The 18,119-nt window shown below is 40.7% G+C and overlaps 1 protein-coding gene across 3 annotated transcripts in view; it reads left to right on the top strand.

Moving 5' to 3' along the window:
- The window catches only part of FAM81A (family with sequence similarity 81 member A), a 33,653-nt gene that overhangs the window by 11,946 nt on the left and 3,588 nt on the right, over window positions 1–18,119 (top strand). For all 3 annotated transcript variants that reach the window (XM_034784714.1, XM_034784716.1, XM_034784715.1), the window contains 5 exons: window positions 2,407–2,474; window positions 3,917–4,190; window positions 4,947–5,065; window positions 15,078–15,207; window positions 17,130–17,236. In XM_034784714.1, the coding sequence (XP_034640605.1) occupies window positions 2,428–2,474; window positions 3,917–4,190; window positions 4,947–5,065; window positions 15,078–15,207; window positions 17,130–17,236 (677 nt within the window). In that variant the 5' untranslated portion in view covers window positions 2,407–2,427. The remainder of the gene's footprint in view (window positions 1–2,406; window positions 2,475–3,916; window positions 4,191–4,946; window positions 5,066–15,077; window positions 15,208–17,129; window positions 17,237–18,119) is intronic.

The following is an 18,119-nucleotide window of genomic DNA, read 5'->3' as shown; positions in this document are numbered from 1 at the left end:
CGAGGTAGATTTACACCCTGGCTTGCTGTGAACTAAATATTCATATAGACAAGACCTTAGAATCATGGGGGCAGATCCTCCGCTGGTGTAAATTGCCATAGCTTCGAGCTAGGCCACAGGCCCAATCCTGCAAACATGTACTGTTGAAATTAATGGGACTATTCATAATAGAGAGCAATAATAATGGGGAAAATTTTCAAAGGCATAAATGGGAATTAGGTGCCTAACGTCCATTCATTGTCGGTCGGATTTGTTTTCCATAACAGCCCTTTTTGTTTTTTGAAAATCTCCCATGGTCCCAATAATATATTTGTAAAAAATCTAAACCAGTTCATGCATCCATCTTTTTATCTGAAATGAAAAGCAAGGCCATAGTTTGAGTATAGTTTACGCCAAATGGGAGTGGCCTGCATGGAATCTGGTGTAAGCAGATCCTGCTGACTGTCCTGACAAAGTGTGGTGTGTACATCACCTGAGCAATTTAGTTAATTTCTAAAATTAGACAAATGGCTACTAGGGCTAGCTTGAATAACAATAGCTGTGAAGCTGCAGCAGCTGGGGCAGCAGCACAGACCCTGGGTTATGTACTTGAGTGTCTAGTCCGAATGCTGCTTCCTTGGCTTCAGTGATATTGTTATTTGATCTAGCTAGATCAAAGCTACTCCAGTTGTGACTACACGTGCTGAAGTCACTCTAATTGAAATGTATTTGTGAATATTTCCCACTAAACTAAAATTTTAAAATAGCACAATTAATATTAATTATGATCTGAACATTTTTGAGGCAAATTACCAAACAATCCTTGTGTTGCAAATTCTTCTCCCATACTGGTAGATACTTGAAAAATATCAAAGACATGCAGCCTCAGTGCCAGGAGGATTGATAATGAGTTGCAAAGTCATTCAACTTCACATCACTGTGTGGTCACTGTTACACAATTTATATTTACCCTTGGGTACCATATAGTAATATTTGAGATGCCACCAAATTTACCAATACTTAGAATGGGAAATAGGAGTAGTATAGGTAATTGTCACTGTGCTCACTAGGTCAATAATGGCTGAAAGTTATCATCTTGTGGCTTTGTGGTGACCTGTATGAAATACTTTGGTGAGTCTCAGTCCAGTTCACAGTAGAGAGGTATCTGCTAGAGCTGGGTGGGAACCAGATTTTCTGTTTCATGAGATATTCCATAATTTAGAATTTTTTTCTGTTCTGAGACACAACAAAACCAAAAAAATTGAAATTTCCCATGACATGAAATAAAAAAAAAATTAAATAAAATACAAATGATTCATTCTGATTTCAACTTCTTAAAAAATTGTATTATATTACATAACATTTTTTAAAACCCTGAAAAGCTGTTTGGAAACAAAACATTCCATTCTGAAAAGATCAAAATGGAACACGTCAGCCTTATCAGGATACTCTGTTCCATTCTTCTCCTGAAAGAGAATTCCACCAAAATCAACATATTTCCATGAAAGATGTAGTTTTCAACGAATCAGCATTTTCTGACAGAAAAATGTTCCGTTGGAAAATTTCCAACAAGCTTTTATGTCCACATCACAAAGCCACCCGAGGCACTAACTGACACTTTTCTCTCTCATGAGAGAGGCCAAGAACTGAATGTCAAATTCATCCCTGTGCAGAAGACAAACGCTAGGCTTCTGAACCACTTGAGTTCCTTATAGGCCTTTCACGGGGCAAATTTCCCCTGGCCTAAGCCCTGACATAATAATATCCTCTCACCCCTAGTGGTGGTCCTGTTCACGGACTGGTGTTAAGAAGTTCACTTTGCCACTGCCTGTGCCAACCCTGTTCTGGGAGGAAGGATGGTCCAGTGATGAGGGCACTGGCTTAAGACATGGGAAGCCAGATTCAATTCCTTGCTCCACCAAGAACCGACCTCTTGTGTGACTCTGGACAAAGCATTTAGCCTCACTGTGCCTCAATTCCCCAACTGTAAAAAGTTGGGGTAATAATGCTTCCCTATTTCAGAACAGGGTTGTGAGGCTAAACACGTTAGAGACTGTAAAGCGCTTTGAGGTCGACTGATGAAAAGTGCTATATGAGAGAGAGGCTTTACTATTATTAGTTCTGTGGATAAACAGAGGACTACAGCCTCCAGGCTTGTCAATCTAGCAGCTTTCATGCATGCTGCATTCACTTGAAAAAGCTTTTTAGTTGTTGTTAGTCATCTAATTCTCCACCCTGTTTTGTTGTGTTATATCAAATTTTGGATGCAAGTAGTCTGAAAGCAAAATCATGGGCAATATATAAAATGTCTTCCAATGACAGAGTTGTTAGCATAATCTTAAGGTTCACTTTAAACAGATACACGAAGTCATTTCAGTGCCAGATATAAACAACTGTTAAATAATTTAATGTATATTTTCTCAACAGACATAAATTATTGAAAAGAAAATGGCACAACGAAGCCCAATCTTTCCGACACTTGCCCCTACTGAAAGGTACAGTCTGGCATGTTAGAAATCTAGAATCTACAGAGTGCAGGAGTATCTGTGCTTCTCCTTTAATTCTCTATTTACAATCATGCTTAACGTTGTAGCTTTTGTACTTAATGCAACAACTAAACTAAATTAAATATTGTAGACATATACTCTGCTTATCCAAATCATGGGCCAATCCTGAAGCCCTTAGCTTTTATTCAGTCCTTTCTCAAGGAAAACTTCTAGTGGCTTCAGCTGTGACAGAGTGAAAACCGAGGACATCAGAACTTGTCCCAGTGGAAGTCTTTCATGAGTAAGGAGTAAATGTAAAAATGTAGGGCCAAATTCTACCTTCATTTACACTCTGGTTGAATCTCCATTAACTTCAGTGAAATTACAGCACAATGTAAGTGAAAACAGAATTTAGCCTTCACTTCATGATTCGGCCCCTATGAATATCAGATAAATACAGCATACAAGAAAAAAAAAATACTAAGGTGTATAAAGAAAATAAATAAGAGCTGTTTAAAGGCACAAAGGGGAATTAGGCACCAATGCTCATTGACTTTCAATGGGAGTTGAATACCTATTTTCTCTTTGTGCCTTTGAAAATCTTTCCCCCAAAGGATTACAAAACTTAGCCTCTGTGAAAGACTGTGTTCATCGATGGCCAGATTTTCAAAAGTCTCAGCACCTCAGCAGCAACTATTGCTTTCAATAGAAGCTGCTCAGCGCGGAGCTCTTTTGAAAAATCTGCACAATTATTTAGGTGCCTAAATGGGAGCTGACCTTTTTTGAAAAGTTGCCTTAGAGACTGTGAGTAGCTTGGATTTTGTCCTTCCTGGATTTCCAAAGCTTTAGCATGTATTTATTCAGCTCCAAGAGGAGAAGTTTTTGGATGCATACTCCAGGAGTAGCCTTATTGGAAGAGAAAAGAATGGATGCAGACTCAAGATATTCCTAGTCTATTTTTATTTAACTTTATTGCAGTTATTGCTTTGAACAAGGATGGAAAAAAAGCAGCTGCAAAGTTTGCATATGTGTAGTAATACTTGCAAAATTTAATCAAAAACATGCTGAGTTCATGTTCCCAGCCAAACTGCTTTGTCTGTCTTAATTCATCCCAAAACACACCAATATCCTTTTGTTAAGTGCATATGCCTGGGTTAGTCACCCTAAGTGAGATGGGGAGGAGGCCATGACTTCCCTTTACACCTACCACTCATGGCAGCAAATGCTGCACCTGCTTATGTACAGCAGTGGGCCTCTCCCTGGAAGTGTTCAGGATTTCTGGGAGGTAGTATTCTTTCTGGAGGCACTCTACCTCCCAGTGCTTCTACTAAAGTGGTATCAATCTCACATAGATGGGTGTGGTTAAAAGCTACAATAGAGTTTTGAGTAAGGTCCTCAATATTTAGCAACGCATTAATAATACATTTGTTTGAATATATTTCTTTTGTTAGACGGATTCGAAATATACCACTACACAGCCAAGCTTTGACCGCGGTCCCATTAGCATCTGCAAGTCTTGTGGATCAGCTAGAAGACAGAATTCTAAGCCATGAGAAAACAACTGCTGCCCTTGTGGAACACGCTTTTCGCATTAAGGAGGACATTGTTTCCACTTTGCATAGAATGCAGAACAAAGGGGGAGGAGATCGGTTGGCTAGGCAACTCTTAGAAGAACACATCCGAAACATAACAGCAATAGTGAGGCAGCTTAACCGGGACATTGAGGTATGTTCTGATTCTTTCCTGGGGCTGACACCATCTCTGCTATTGACTCCAAGTTTAATAAGAAAATTTAGTAAGATTTAATATGTGATGTAAGTATAAGATCTGAAGAGTTTATAAACTGTGTGTACATCCTTACAAAGTGCATGCAGAGTATGTAGTTCTTTTTGTGGCAATAAAAAAACAGTACGGGGTGGCAGGACTTTAAATATAAATTCTACACAAACAGTTTTGTGGTGCTAATCTATTTCCTTTCAGCACAAAACTAGAAAACCTAGGAAATCAGTTAATGCAGAGCTAACATGCATTTCAACCTAAGTTTAAAGGCCCTACCACCTAAACATACTCACAGACTCCTCACCCCTGCAATAAAAACTCCCTTTCACTTTCCACATGCACCACCCACAATGCACACATCCAGGTGATCCAGTCACAGTCAAATATGCAACCTTAAGCCTGACCTCTGCAGAAATTAGCAGGGTAGTGGTAGATGGACAAATATAGGTTAGTATTTCAGGGCCCAATTCTGCTTCCAGTGTGACTTCAGTGAGAGTTGTGTGTGTAGATTGGGCCCTGAAAATCAGGAGAAACCATATATGAGTATAATGCACCACATTCTGCATGCCTATAAAAACAATTGTTATTAAATTAAAAAATAGATTTTATATTTTATTTGGATTAGCAAAATATAACAAGTGGCCTATTGAATGTATAATAAGTGACTTATTGAACTCCTATTTGCATATTAATGCCTTATAGACGCTGCAGGAACAGATACGTGTCAGGGATAACCTCAGTTATGGAACTAATTCTACCTTAAAGAGCCTGGAAATGCGGCAGTTGTCTGGTTTGGGAGATCTTCGGGGGAGAGTTGCAAGGTAAGTGTCAGTTTTGGGGATATTTTTTGCAATCAGCTGATTTTCTATTAATCTTGAAGTATGCCTTTTACATTTAATGACAGTGGCCCAAATTTAACCTTGGCCTAACTCCCAGAATGAATTTGGCTCAATGTTTTCACGGCAATGCACAATAATCTGCATTCCAGTATCAAATATTAAAAGTAGTCACATGACTGTTAATTCTCAAAATTAGATTTCAGTAAATGGGCTTGAATTCTAAAAATGCTTCAGTTTGGTTCAGTTTTAGAAAGGACTGAGGTTCAGGCTGGGGTTTTTATGGAACTAACTCATTAACTCACCTGTAATAAAGATACCATGGAACAGTTTGCGTTTCCAGGGAGCAATATACAATTATATATTGCTTTTGAATGTATTTTAAGAAGTAGAAACAGACTGGTTAATCTTATTAAACAGTAGATAAACTACATGTTATTCCCAGGGTTTAAAGTAAAGGGGAGTGGAGGAAAACATAGATAGAGATTCTACAGGCCAAATTAAGCCCTCACGTAGGCCTGGTCTACACTAGCAACTTATGTTGGTAGAACTATGTCGCTCAGGGGTGTGGGGCTAACAGCTGGTGTAGACAGGGCTATCTCGACGGGAGGGCTTCTCCTGTTGACATAGCTACCACGTCTCGAGGAGGTGGATTAACTATGCTGCCAGGAGAAGCCGTCCCATCAGTGCAGGTAGCCTCTTCACTGAAATGCTGCAGTGGTGCAGCAGCATTGGTGCAGTTTACCTGCTGCAGCATTTTAAGTGTCGACAAGCCCTTACATTTTGTTTTTAGATTATACTCTCAATGACACCTGGGCAAACCTACTTACAGCTGGCACCGATGACAATGAAGACACAATTGGAAGGTAGTGGGGTTGCACAGCTGTAGATGAGGACTTAATATTGTATACAGATTCTTGATTGATTACTTCTGCTGAATTACACCAGGGATGAATTTGTCCCATTATCTGGATTTCTGAATACATTCCATTCTTTTTTGCTGGACCAGTTTAGTTAGTTGACTGCTTTCATCTGAAATGATTTACTGATACCTTCAACAGGTTGGAAAAACTCAGCTGAGGGAGGAGAAAGGTTAAAAGTTTCCGTAAGATTTCCTGGTGTCTATATTGGGCAGCATATAGTTTCCACATTGACTTGTTAGCCCAATTTCCAAGGAGTGGTTTAAACAGGGTTTAAAGCACTGATTATTGAGGACTGATTTTTCAGACATTCAGTCAGTTCTTTTAAGTACAGCAGGAAAGAACAAAACCAACTCTTGCTTTGTTGTCTTCAAGTCAGACAAACAATTGAACAATATTTATTTATCACTGAAGGGTCACTGCCAAATTCATCTGCATGAGTCTTCCTGCATAGCTCCCTTTCATATAAAGGATTCACAGTGAGATTTTACAAGATCCCATGTTTGGAGCAATACAATTAGTGCCAGCTTGTACAGTCTTTATTCACATTGGTGAGTGCACATTCATGCAAGTAGTGCCATTGAATTCAATGAGAGTACTCACATGAATGAGAACTTGCCAAAATGTGGCCCTAAATGGCAAAGCGCTTAAAATGGGGGATGATGGTGGGCTATCAGCACTTAGACCATTATTTCTTCTTGATATGTTTACTCAGGGAAGTTCACACTTTTCCCCTGATAATTATAACTACATGACAGCTATTACACAAAGTGCAATGCTCAAGGTCAGTCATCAGAGTGCCTCGGGGGCTGGAAATTCATGTTCATTATTGAGACAGAACCAGTTTATTTTCTCTTGTTATTTGCTGTCTCGTGCTTTCCCATCAGGCATTTTGTTAAAATCTTCCCCTGGGAGGGAAGAAAACTTGTTTTACTTGTACAATGCTGAATTCAATTAGAACACTGTTCTGTGACAGTGAATTAACTGCCTTCAGTTACAAGCACATTTTGCTGTAAAAATTCCCACAACTCCTGATTATAATTATTATCATTTGTATTACAGTAGTGCCTAAAGATCCCAACTGAGACTGCAACCTCATTGTGCTAGGTGCTATACAAATACGTAGTGGGAGACTGTCCTAAATTATTTGCAGTTATTTAATCAATAATTTGAAATTAACTCACGTGTATAATTTCACCCAAACTGTTCCACCAGGAGAATCCAAAGGTGAGTCTGGCTTGCTGGCTATCAGGCTAGATCTATGAGTTAACTTTTGACCAGCTTTTGTAAGAATTTGAGTGTTAATCCAGGGTTCTGGCCAAATATCAACTTGGGTGATTACATTCTGCCTATCTAAATTCCCCTTGCAATTTCAAATGGATATGGTATTATTTCTTGACTATCATAACCCATTCTGTAGTTCATCTCATCTGTACAGTGTTGAACAGCTATTCTGTTTCTTCTTCCAGGTAGCTGCATTTCTCGGTGAGTGTAGTATTATCCTTATAGACAGATGCTCTATATTCTCTATACACGATGCTCTATATTCTCTATGCTCTATACACTCGGTGAGTGTAGTATTATCCTTATAGACAGAAGTATAACCCAAATCCAAACTCCCCCAAATTCTGAAGAAGTTCAGACCTCATAGACTCATAGACTTTAAGGTCAGAAGGGACCATTGTGATCATCTAGTCTGACCTCCCGCATGATGCAGGCCACAAAAGCTGACCCAACCCCTTTCCCTTGACTCTGTTGTTGAAGTCCCCAAATTCTGTGATTTAAAGACTTCAAGTCGCAGAGAATCCTCCAGCTAGCGACCCCCGCCCCATGCTGCGGAGGAAGGCGAAAAACCTCCAGGGCCTCTGCCAATCTACCCTGGAGGAAAATTCCTTCCTGACCCCAAATATGGCGATCAGTAGAACCCCGAGCATGTAGGCAAGATTCTCTAGCCAGACCCTCATTGGCCATTGATACTATTTACCAGCGATGGCACACTGTTGATTTGACTAAAATCACGTTATCCCATTAAACCATTCCCTCCATAAACTTATCTAGCTTAATCTTAAAGCCAGACAGGTCCTTCGCCCCCACTGTTTCCCTTGGAAGGCTGTTCCAATATTTCACCCCTCTGATGGTTAGAAACCTTCGTCTAATTTCAAGCCTAAACTTCCCCACGGCCAGTTTATATCCATTCGTTCTCGTGTCAACATTACTATTGAGCTGAAATAATTCCTCTCCCTCCCTGGTATTTATCCCTCTGATATATTTAAAGAGAGCAATCATATCCCTGAATCTGAACTTCACAGGTGTTCTCATCTCTATAAAGGGATGAGCCTAAATCCCTACAGCTGAATACCCTCCAAACTCTGGGAAAGTTTAAATTCAGATTCTAGCTTGTGCCTCATGCCTATCTCTACTTACGTATAATTTGCTGATCATTTTGTAAAACACTTTGAAATTGTTCAGCATGAAAGATGCTGTACAAGTTCACCATAAATTATTAATATTAATAATAAATAATCAGCATCATTAAGCTAAGTGAACTTTTTTGAAAGATTTAGGAACATGAGAATTGCCATACTAGATCAGACTAGTTCTCCATCTAATCCAGCATTTTGTCTCTGAAGTACCTGGTCCTGGCTACTGTCAAAGGAAGTTAATAGAAGCCCTGCAGAAGGCAGGTATAGTGAATAACATGCCCACAGGGAAAGTTTCTTCTTTATCCGCAGTAATGAGAGGTTGATTTATGCCCTGAAGAATACGAGAGATTATATTTCTTCCAAAATTATTTTTTTTAAATCTTTGTTATTACAACACTGGATGATCTTTTCAAAGTGTCTTAGCAGTAAACTGATATACTGTAGCACACATGTTCAGACGGTCCATCCAAGGTCCAACACACCAGTGAAGCCCACTGTTATGGGCTTCAATGGTTGTAAGTTATGCATAAATGCATAAATGTTTAAGTTTTGCCTTGCATTGGCCCCTCTGCACTGGGGTGCATTTCCTTGCTATATGAATGGAACAGCTGTTAAAACTTCTGTGCACAGTGAATTATGTTCATTATGTTTTTTCACAAAAGCATAAAAATCAAGAAATACTTTAAAAAAACTGATAAGCCATCATGGGTGGACTGGAATGCTTTTTTATGCTTATTACAACTAGCTGCTCTTGAATATTGTTCTTTTGTCCCTATAACGTTTGCTCCTTGGTGAATTGTGGGTGTAATTCCAACAACATCTTGAGATTTGTATCATAAGACACAAAGGAATGCAAAAGCCCAGAACTGCAGCATGCTTTACAGAGTGAAGATTTTATCTTGCATCTAGCAGGTGGAAGATTATTCTTTAAAACTATTTTAAAGTTTAAAAAAATCTTGGTCTTCTTTTGATCTGGTACTTGGAAATGCAGTTTGAACTTCCCTCTTGCTTCTGGCTTGACCAGTCTCTTTTAACTTTCCATGTCATTATGGCCAGAATTTTTAGAAAGGCTCAGAACCCACAATTGGGGCCAGATTTCTAAAAGAGAGCTCAGTTCCCATAAAGGCACCAAAATAAATAAATAAAAGCATGCTGGTGCCTATGGCATTTGCAGTAAGAAAACTCACTGAAATGTTACTGTGCTTGTCACGGCCGGTGCAACTACTAGGCGAACTAGGCGGGCACCTAAAAGCCCACTCAGGCGAAGAGGTGGAGTGGAGGTGAGCTGGGGCGGGGGGGGGGGGGGGGGGGGGGGGGGCCCGCCGTAGGGGGGGGGGGGGGCACAGAGGGGAACCGCTTCCCACCCCAGATCACCTCCACTCTGCCTCCTCCGCTGAGCACACAGCCCCCGCTCCAATTCTCCTCCAATCGGTGCCGCAAGCCTGGGAGGGGAGGAGAATTAGAGCGGCACTGGCAGGCTCAGCGGAGGAGGTAGAGTGGAGGTGAGCTGGGGTGGGCTCCCTGGGCAGGGTTAGCTTCCATGGGGGGGTGGCGGGGGACTCCCCAGGCAGGGGCTGCGGGAGGGGTTAGCTGCCATGGAGGGGGGCTCCCTGGGCGGGGTTAGCTGCGGGGGGGGGGCCCCGCGGGTGGGGGGTGGGGGGACGTGGTTAGCTGTCGCGGGGGGGGCGGGGTTAGCAGGGTGTGCGGGGGTGGCGCAAGGTGGAAGTTTCACCTAGGGCACGAAACTTCCTTGCACCGGCCCTGGAGCTTGTAGATTCTTCAGTAAAATGATATACTGTTAAATTCTTTGGTTGCAGGCACATAGGAGTAAACAAGCATTGTGTGCTTGCTTACTCCCTTTTCCCCTGAGCAGGCAGATGGGGAGGGGCAGGGACTGACACATGCTGACTGTTCCTGACACACAACTGTCCCAGCATTAATACATCCTTTGCTTGTGAGGCAGAAAAGTGCATAATGTGTAACCATTGCTACCCTGAGTAGCTATCTTGCACATTTGAATATATATCATGCTACTACAAGTCACATGAGTGTTGTACAGGATTTAGTCTTAAGTAAACCATTTTTGTACTTCTATGTACCTCCTGCTGTATAGTTCTTGGTTTGGTGCCCATATGCATGTAGCCACTAGCTACAGTCAGGGTATGTCTACACTTGGAGCTCTTGGTGTGATTCCCAGCTTGCATAGACATACTTGCACTAGCTCTCATTGAGGTAGCGCGCTAAAAATAGAAGTGTAGCTTGGGTGCCCCAGCAGCAGCGAGTGCACAAGCTAGCAAAGTACAAACCTGACTGAAACCTGTGGGTACATATACCACTCAGCTACTCTATGTTGCTGCTCACTGTTACCCTGGCTGCACTACTGTTTTTAGCATGCTAGCTCAAGGAGAGCAAGTGTGCGTATGTCTATGTGAACTGGGAATCACACCGCTAACTCCGACTGTAGGCATAACCTCAGAAGTAATAGAATAGCAGACTCTCCTCATATTGTCCAATGATTTCTTAGCAACAAAAACACTTTTCAGTGATTCATAAAACTAAATACTCCTTTTGCTTACTGAGATTTGGAAGGCAGCTGCTCCATAATTGTGCAGTTTATCTTAAACACCACTGATTTCTGCAATTATACTGTATACTGAAACCCAGAATACTTGGTTTACAAAGTCAGGTCCTTCCATGTTATTTTTTATTTACTGAGTGCACATAAGTACAGAAGTTAGTAAAGGGATCTTGCAGTAAACATTCTTAAAAAACAAAACAAACAAACAACAAAATATACCTTTGGTCTAATCTCCAAAAATGTGTGCTTGCAATTGCACATGGAAAAATGCCTGTGAAACTAAGTGATTATTTGTATGGCCAAAATGGGCATATTAAGCATGCAAATGTACACTATGTATTTACATATTTGTTTGCACAAAATTCTAATTGCATGTATAACCCTAGTAACTACACAAACAAATTAGGTGGGTGACTGGATGTGTATTTTTGCATCCACCTTTTTGAAAATCTAAATCCAAATATGTTTTGTAAACTCAGCACTTAGATTTCAAGTAACAAAATTACTTCTGGGACTTCTTCTAATCCCTCTCATTTGTATCTTCATATTTTTGAAATGAGCTCACTTCAGGTAAATATGTGCCAAATATTTTTTATTTGGCCTTTGAAAATCTGTTAGGGTACAAAAAAGTTACTTTTTCTCTTTTGTCTTTATGTCACACAAGCATGCTTTTGGCTAGGTGTGTGGGCATGGCAACATGATTTTGTTACAGATAACAGCACAAGGAATTAATTAATACTGCAGGTTGGACTTTGATACATTTTTATTTAAAAGAACTTTATAATCACATTAGAGATTGGCCAAAAAAGAACCTGAAACCAGAACTCGTTCAGATTTCAGAGGAGTATGACTGGAGCAGTGTTGGATTTGTACGCCATCCTCAGGGTTTTGTTACAGAGTAAAATTCAAAACCATAAAGAGGTTCTATTTTTATTCTAATTTGGATGTGGCCAAAATCTCATTAGAATAGTCACTGTAATGAGATTTTGGCCCAATAGAGTTGAAGTCTCTTGAGATTGTTAGTTTGTCTTCAAACCTGAGGCCTAGCATAAACCTGAACCAGAGTTATTTTAAGAAACCGGTATTACTCAAATTGTAAATCATGCTATTTTATTTTTCTCCATTTGGTTGGTACCATTTGAAAACCAGTGGAGACATTCATTAAACATTCTTTTATCATTACAAACCTTTAACTACAGATTTACACTAGTGTAACGGAGGTCAGAATCTGGCCCCATAGTTGCAGCATATCTGTACTTGCTTCTGGGCAGATACCAACCACATGTTTGACTGTACAGCATAGAGATATTCTCTCTTTTGACCATACTAGAGTACTGAATAAAATTTAAAGAAAATCCTAGTAAAACGAACATTAAGAGCATGCTGATGTCTTAACACTTTGAGTTTATGCCTCCACAGCTTTTCATATGGTACCAACCAAAATATACCTGGAAAAATATAAAATAATATGTTCAGTTTATTCCAGATTTACATCAGTGTTACTGAGATCAGAATATGGGATAGTTTTGAAATCCCTTATGTTCTATACCATACAACCAGCTGCCCCCTACCAAATGTATTCAATTACACAAACAACAAAGATCCACCATGATCATATGCAGGGCCGGTACAACCACTAGGCAAACTAGGCAGCCGCCTAGGGCGCCTAGTGGTTGAGGGTGCCTAAAAGCCCGCTCAGGCGAGGAGGTGGAGTGGAGGTGAGCGGGGGCGCGGGGGCGCGGGGAAGGCTGCCTGCAGTAACGGGGGGCGGGGCTGCACGGGGAAACTGCTCCCCGCCCCACCTCCACTCTGCCTCCTCCGCTGAGCACACAGCCCCTGCTCTAATTCTCCTCCAATCGGCGCCGCAAGCCTGGGAGGGGAGGAGAATTAGAGCGACACCAGCGGGCTCAGCGGAGGAGGCAGAGCGGAGGTGAGCTGGGGTGGGCTCCCTGGGCAGGGTTAGCTTGTGCGGGGGGGGGGGGGGGGGGCGGCCCCCCCCAGGGGGGGGGGCGGGCGGGGGGGGCTGCCGCAGGGCTCGTGTGGTGGGGGTGGGTGGGCGTGGTTAGCTGCCATGGGGGGTGGGGTTAATGGGGTGAGGGGGTGGCGCAAGGTGGAAGTTTCGCCTAGGGCATGAAATTTCCTTGCACCGGCCCTGATCATATGAGCCAAAAATAACAATGTGCCTTAAAAAGTATAGAAGCCTGTTGCATACATTTGCTACAGTAGTTTCAAAGCAATTGCTTTTTATACTTTTCTATGAGAACTCAGACACAAGACTAACCACTTCTTGGAGTCCATGTGCTATTGGTGAATAGACACAGGATAATTTCATGTCTCTGGTTTCCACTAATGGTAACAACATAGAGGGCTTTAGCCTCTGTTCTTTCTCCAAACACTCCACAGATACCCTGGTCTGGTGGTACATCTTTAGTCCTATGTTGACTTTTTTCATAGATTCCAAGGCCAGAAGGGACCACTGTGATTATCTAGTCTGACCTCCTGTATAACACTGGCCTGCACTTCCCCAAAATAATTCTTAGAGCAGATCTTCTAGAAAAACATCCGACTTAAGTTGCTCTTGCTGCCCATATCACATGTTTGCTCCAGTACACTGAGTTGCTAAATGATGACTTTCTAATGTGTTTTCACTTCTCTATGTTATTTTGCTTCTCTTATTATTTTCATATTGTAGTTCTACTATATTGCTAAGTGGCTTCTCTTCTGTTTGCCATTTGAATTGTTACTTTCCCTTTGTGCTTGAAAGGTAACAGTGGTATTTCTATAATTCAGATGATGAAAGTGCATCCTGGAGTGAATGCTTTCCAACTGAAATGATACGAAAAATTATTAAAATGTGAGATTAATTTGGATAATGGGTTAGCTTGCTGTTGCTTGTCACATTCCACTGCCTGCTCCTTCCAAAACCTTAACAGCTATCTGATCTTAATCAGTTCCATATATTAGATTATGTAACTATGACAGTTACATATTTCCCTTAACAAAAATACACATTACTCATACTTTTGAGAGGTCTTTCTCCTGAACCTACAGTACCTATATTTTTACAACTCAGTTAATGCACATATTGTATTATTGTAGATGAAATCTATCAGTCAAAAATATTTCTGAAAAGTGGGAGAAAAAACACAGGCATGTACTTTAACACACCATTTGTCCTGAAAATATGGTGGAATTACAGAAGTATTCCAATGTGCAGAAGGGAAATGATCAATCATATGGCCCAGTTCTGCCGTTCATAAGGCAAAACTCCCATTGCCTTTAATGGGAACTTTACCTGGAGAAAAAAACCCTCAAAAAACTGAGGACTGCAGAATTTGGCCCTGGAGTCGTTAATATGGTTGCACGCTATTATTTTGTGAATAGAAATATAAATAAGCATGTAAAACCCAAAGTAGCTTAGGTGCAATAATTTAAATATGCTCTTTATAATTACTTTCTAATTGCTTCAAATAAGTAAACTGTGTGAGTGGCTGCCTGTGTATCAGACTAATGGCCAATTACACACACCTTAAGAGATGTCTGATGGATCATAAGGAATAGCATAAGGTATTGAAATTGTACATCCTTGAATTTGTAATGTGATTTCCATAAGCACGCCTTTTGTCTATATGATCTCAGAGCTGAGATCTACTGCAGGATTGCACCTACTACAGTATGGAGACTTATACCAGTTATGGGGCAATTGGGTGGCTGTTATGAGACATCAATATTTCTTTGAATCTCATAGAAAAGAAATGTTTTGCAGGAAAGACTGATACCTTCATAGAAACGTCCATTCTAAAATAGATATACACCTCTACCCCGATATAACGTGACCCGATATAACACGAATTCGGATATAATGTGGTAAAGCAGTGCTCCGGGGGCGCAGGGCTGTGCACTCCGGCGGATCAAAGCAAGTTCGATATAACGCAGTTTCACCTATAATGCGGTAAGATTTTTTGGCTCCCGAGGACAGCGTTATATCAGGGTAGAGGTATATTTTTAAAAGTTTGGCCTATACATTGTGTTCAGCTACAGTCATCCATTGCTTTGGTATTTATTTATCTGAACAGGTGCGATGCCGGTTTAGCCAGATTGTCTGCAGAGCACAAAATTACGTATGAAAGACTTCAAAGCCTAAGCAAAGACCAACAAGCTTCTAAAATGATCTTGGAATCTAAAATCAAAGAGGCAGAAATACAGGTATGTTGTATAAAACAAGTGATCTTCATAAGAGGGAGAGTTTAACTTCATGAACAAAAACACCATATTGTTAAGCTAATGCCACTGGAGTTGCTGGCTTTCAGAAGAAACATAATCAAGGTCCTGACCATTTTTACTCATTAAAGATCCCATGACACTGTGCAAATGTAGATGCAAATATGTCTGCTCTGGAATCCAGACCAAATCTGAATTAGTACATCCATTTCATCTATTTACATTCTTCTGTTGCTCTAACTGGATAAAGTATTCGTAATTTCCTGTCCCTAAAATGTTGTTTAGTGGTTGCTAGTATTGTTCTAATGCCTTCTGTGAGCAACCCCAGTAATGGATGCATTTCAGAAGGGGTTCCCTCTGGGTTAGTCTGTGGCATTCAGCCACAAACCAGGAGTGATGCAGAGCCCCTGCAAGAGCACCAGGAACATTTTGCACCATGCAGGCACAGTTTCCACGGGTGCTGCTCCTTGTGAATTTTTCACGAGCCATTTGGGTTATACAAAATGCTGCATATAAGAAAATAGTTATACAGAATACCATGATGCACCAGCTGATTCCATGGGCGAGTATGGAGAGGGTGTTGCCAAGTCTCTATCTGTTTTACATCAGACATGCAAGTGAGGGACAAGCTTCTTGCTTGTTCCTGTGCACTAGTGTGACCTCATAGGGACCACTCACAATCAAAACCTATATCTGTTCAGTAATAATTCTGTCAAACACATCAAGTAATCCCATTGAGTTAGCCAGTGGTACTGTAGGTGTATTAGTCACAGAGGAAAATCAGTCCCATGAGACTTCCAACTTCTGTATTTAAACCCTGATCAGAAAAGAGCTCAATAAAGACATTTTCCATGATTCAAGTAGGTTACACTTACAATTTTAAAACATGGGAAAAAATCTATATTCTGTAACCTACTAATACAGTCTCACTCTTCATGTTACTGTAGTTGAACATTAGCATTTCCATTGTATGCAATAAAAATTTCACGCCGATCTAAAGCTTGGCACACAAGAGCAGTCTGATAATTCACTTTTTTCCCTTTTCCACTTTTTTAAAACAATCTGTTCCATTTTAATGAATGCCTCAAATATAGAAGCTGATTTATAGAAATGGATTGGTTTAAGATGCATTTTCTACACCTATATAATTAAAATATTGCTTTAATTTATAAACTCAGATTTCCCATGTATTGAGTAATGCAGGTAGTGAGGTGTACAGCTCTTAAGCAGTAACTTTTAAAATTACAGTTTCACCGAGATTGCCAGCACACTGACTGCTGGTACAGGGCCTGTTCTCCGGATGGGCCACATGTTACCTTCAGTCTTTGTGCGTAACTACCATTGTTGTCAATGAGAATTCAGCACTGGAATGAGGTTGTAACATGACCTGATGTGTGCACATGGACAATAGTAGGAATTGAAGTGTGCCTTTGGGACAAATCCTATTCTCCCCCTCCCCCATACTCTCTCAATGGGTTTGGAAAGCCCAGTAGGTAATGGAAGGAAGAATGCAGGCCTGCCCAAGAGATGTGTACCATGGATAGTACGCCTGGGAGCTACCTCACACAGGGACGTTTTGGAGTGGGGTGCGGCTACGTGATATTCCTCACCTGCTCACAAAAAAAAGGTCCAGGCAGATGCTCTGACTGCAAGGACACAGCTCCCCCCAGTTGTTGTTGGCTGAGAAATTATGATCTTAGTAATGCTGCCACTCCAGTTGTGTGGGTTAGTAGATTTTGCATGATGAGGACAGTTTAAAAAACTAAAAGGAAAATTTGCAAGTAGGTTAAAGTTTGGGACCATCAATTAGAGCAGCGTCCCTTTAAAATCTTATAAGAATTTATGTTCTAAGCACAATGTGTGACGAGTTTGAGGAGAAAAATACTAAACTCAGAATTCTGCTTCAGATTTCTTACCTTCTGAGCAGAGTAGAGCAGTCAATAATGCAACAAGAAGCAAAACTGAAGATTGCCTACAAAGAGAGCAACCAACAGCTCCACCTTCTGGATGTTAAGTGAGTACTCACCTTATTGGAAAATTAAATCAAGGGGCTAGACTTGCAAACCTGGAGTAATCCTTATGAGAGGATCTTTGCATGAATGAGGTGTTGGACTGGAACCAAAATGAAGGTACATTAATTTGTACATTTGCTCACTGCTGTAATAGTACTCAGTAAGAGCCAGATTTGCAAAGATAATTTGGCTCCTAGAAATGCAGAGAGGCGCCCAGTGGATTTTACAGAAGCAGCTAAGTTAGTTCAGCATCTCACTCTTATTGACTTGCAGTGGGAGTTCAGCTCCTAACCTGTGTAGATGCTTTTGTAAACCCCACTATGCACCTTTCTGTATTTTAGGCACCTAAATGCTTCTGTAAATCTGGTCACAAACCACTTTGAACTAAATTTGTAAAACGTGTGGGCCAGATGTGAGTATTAAGACCTGGAAAAGAATGTGTACTGTGTATACATGTGCAGACAGCCAGACACGGAATTCAATACGTGTAACAGTTTCAAACTGGCTTCAAATATATATGTGCACATCCAGTTACTGCAACTATCTCAGCACAATGCCAAAACGAGAGAGGCAAATGCATAGGACTTCAAATACTACAGCACATTTAAATATATACCTGTAGATCCAAATACTAAAATCTTTATTCAGTCCTTTCCAATCCAAACTCTCATGAGCTTCAAAGACTGTAAAGTGAATGGGATGTCACACTTGTTTCTAGGCTATGGCATACTATTTCTTGATGGGTCTGCATCGTATATGCCTGAAAATACTGCAACTATATTTTGTGCAATTAATTGCTGTTCTATTACAGTCTATCATCCTTGATTATCTGAAACAATTAACATAAACCAAGCCCAGCAATGTGAAATTTCAAAACATTGCATG

Source organism: Trachemys scripta, chromosome 10 (assembly GCF_013100865.1).
Source record: "Trachemys scripta elegans isolate TJP31775 chromosome 10, CAS_Tse_1.0, whole genome shotgun sequence".
In the NCBI taxonomy this organism is placed as follows: domain Eukaryota; kingdom Metazoa; phylum Chordata; order Testudines; family Emydidae; genus Trachemys; species Trachemys scripta.
This window is presented reverse-complemented; position numbering and strand designations above follow the sequence as displayed.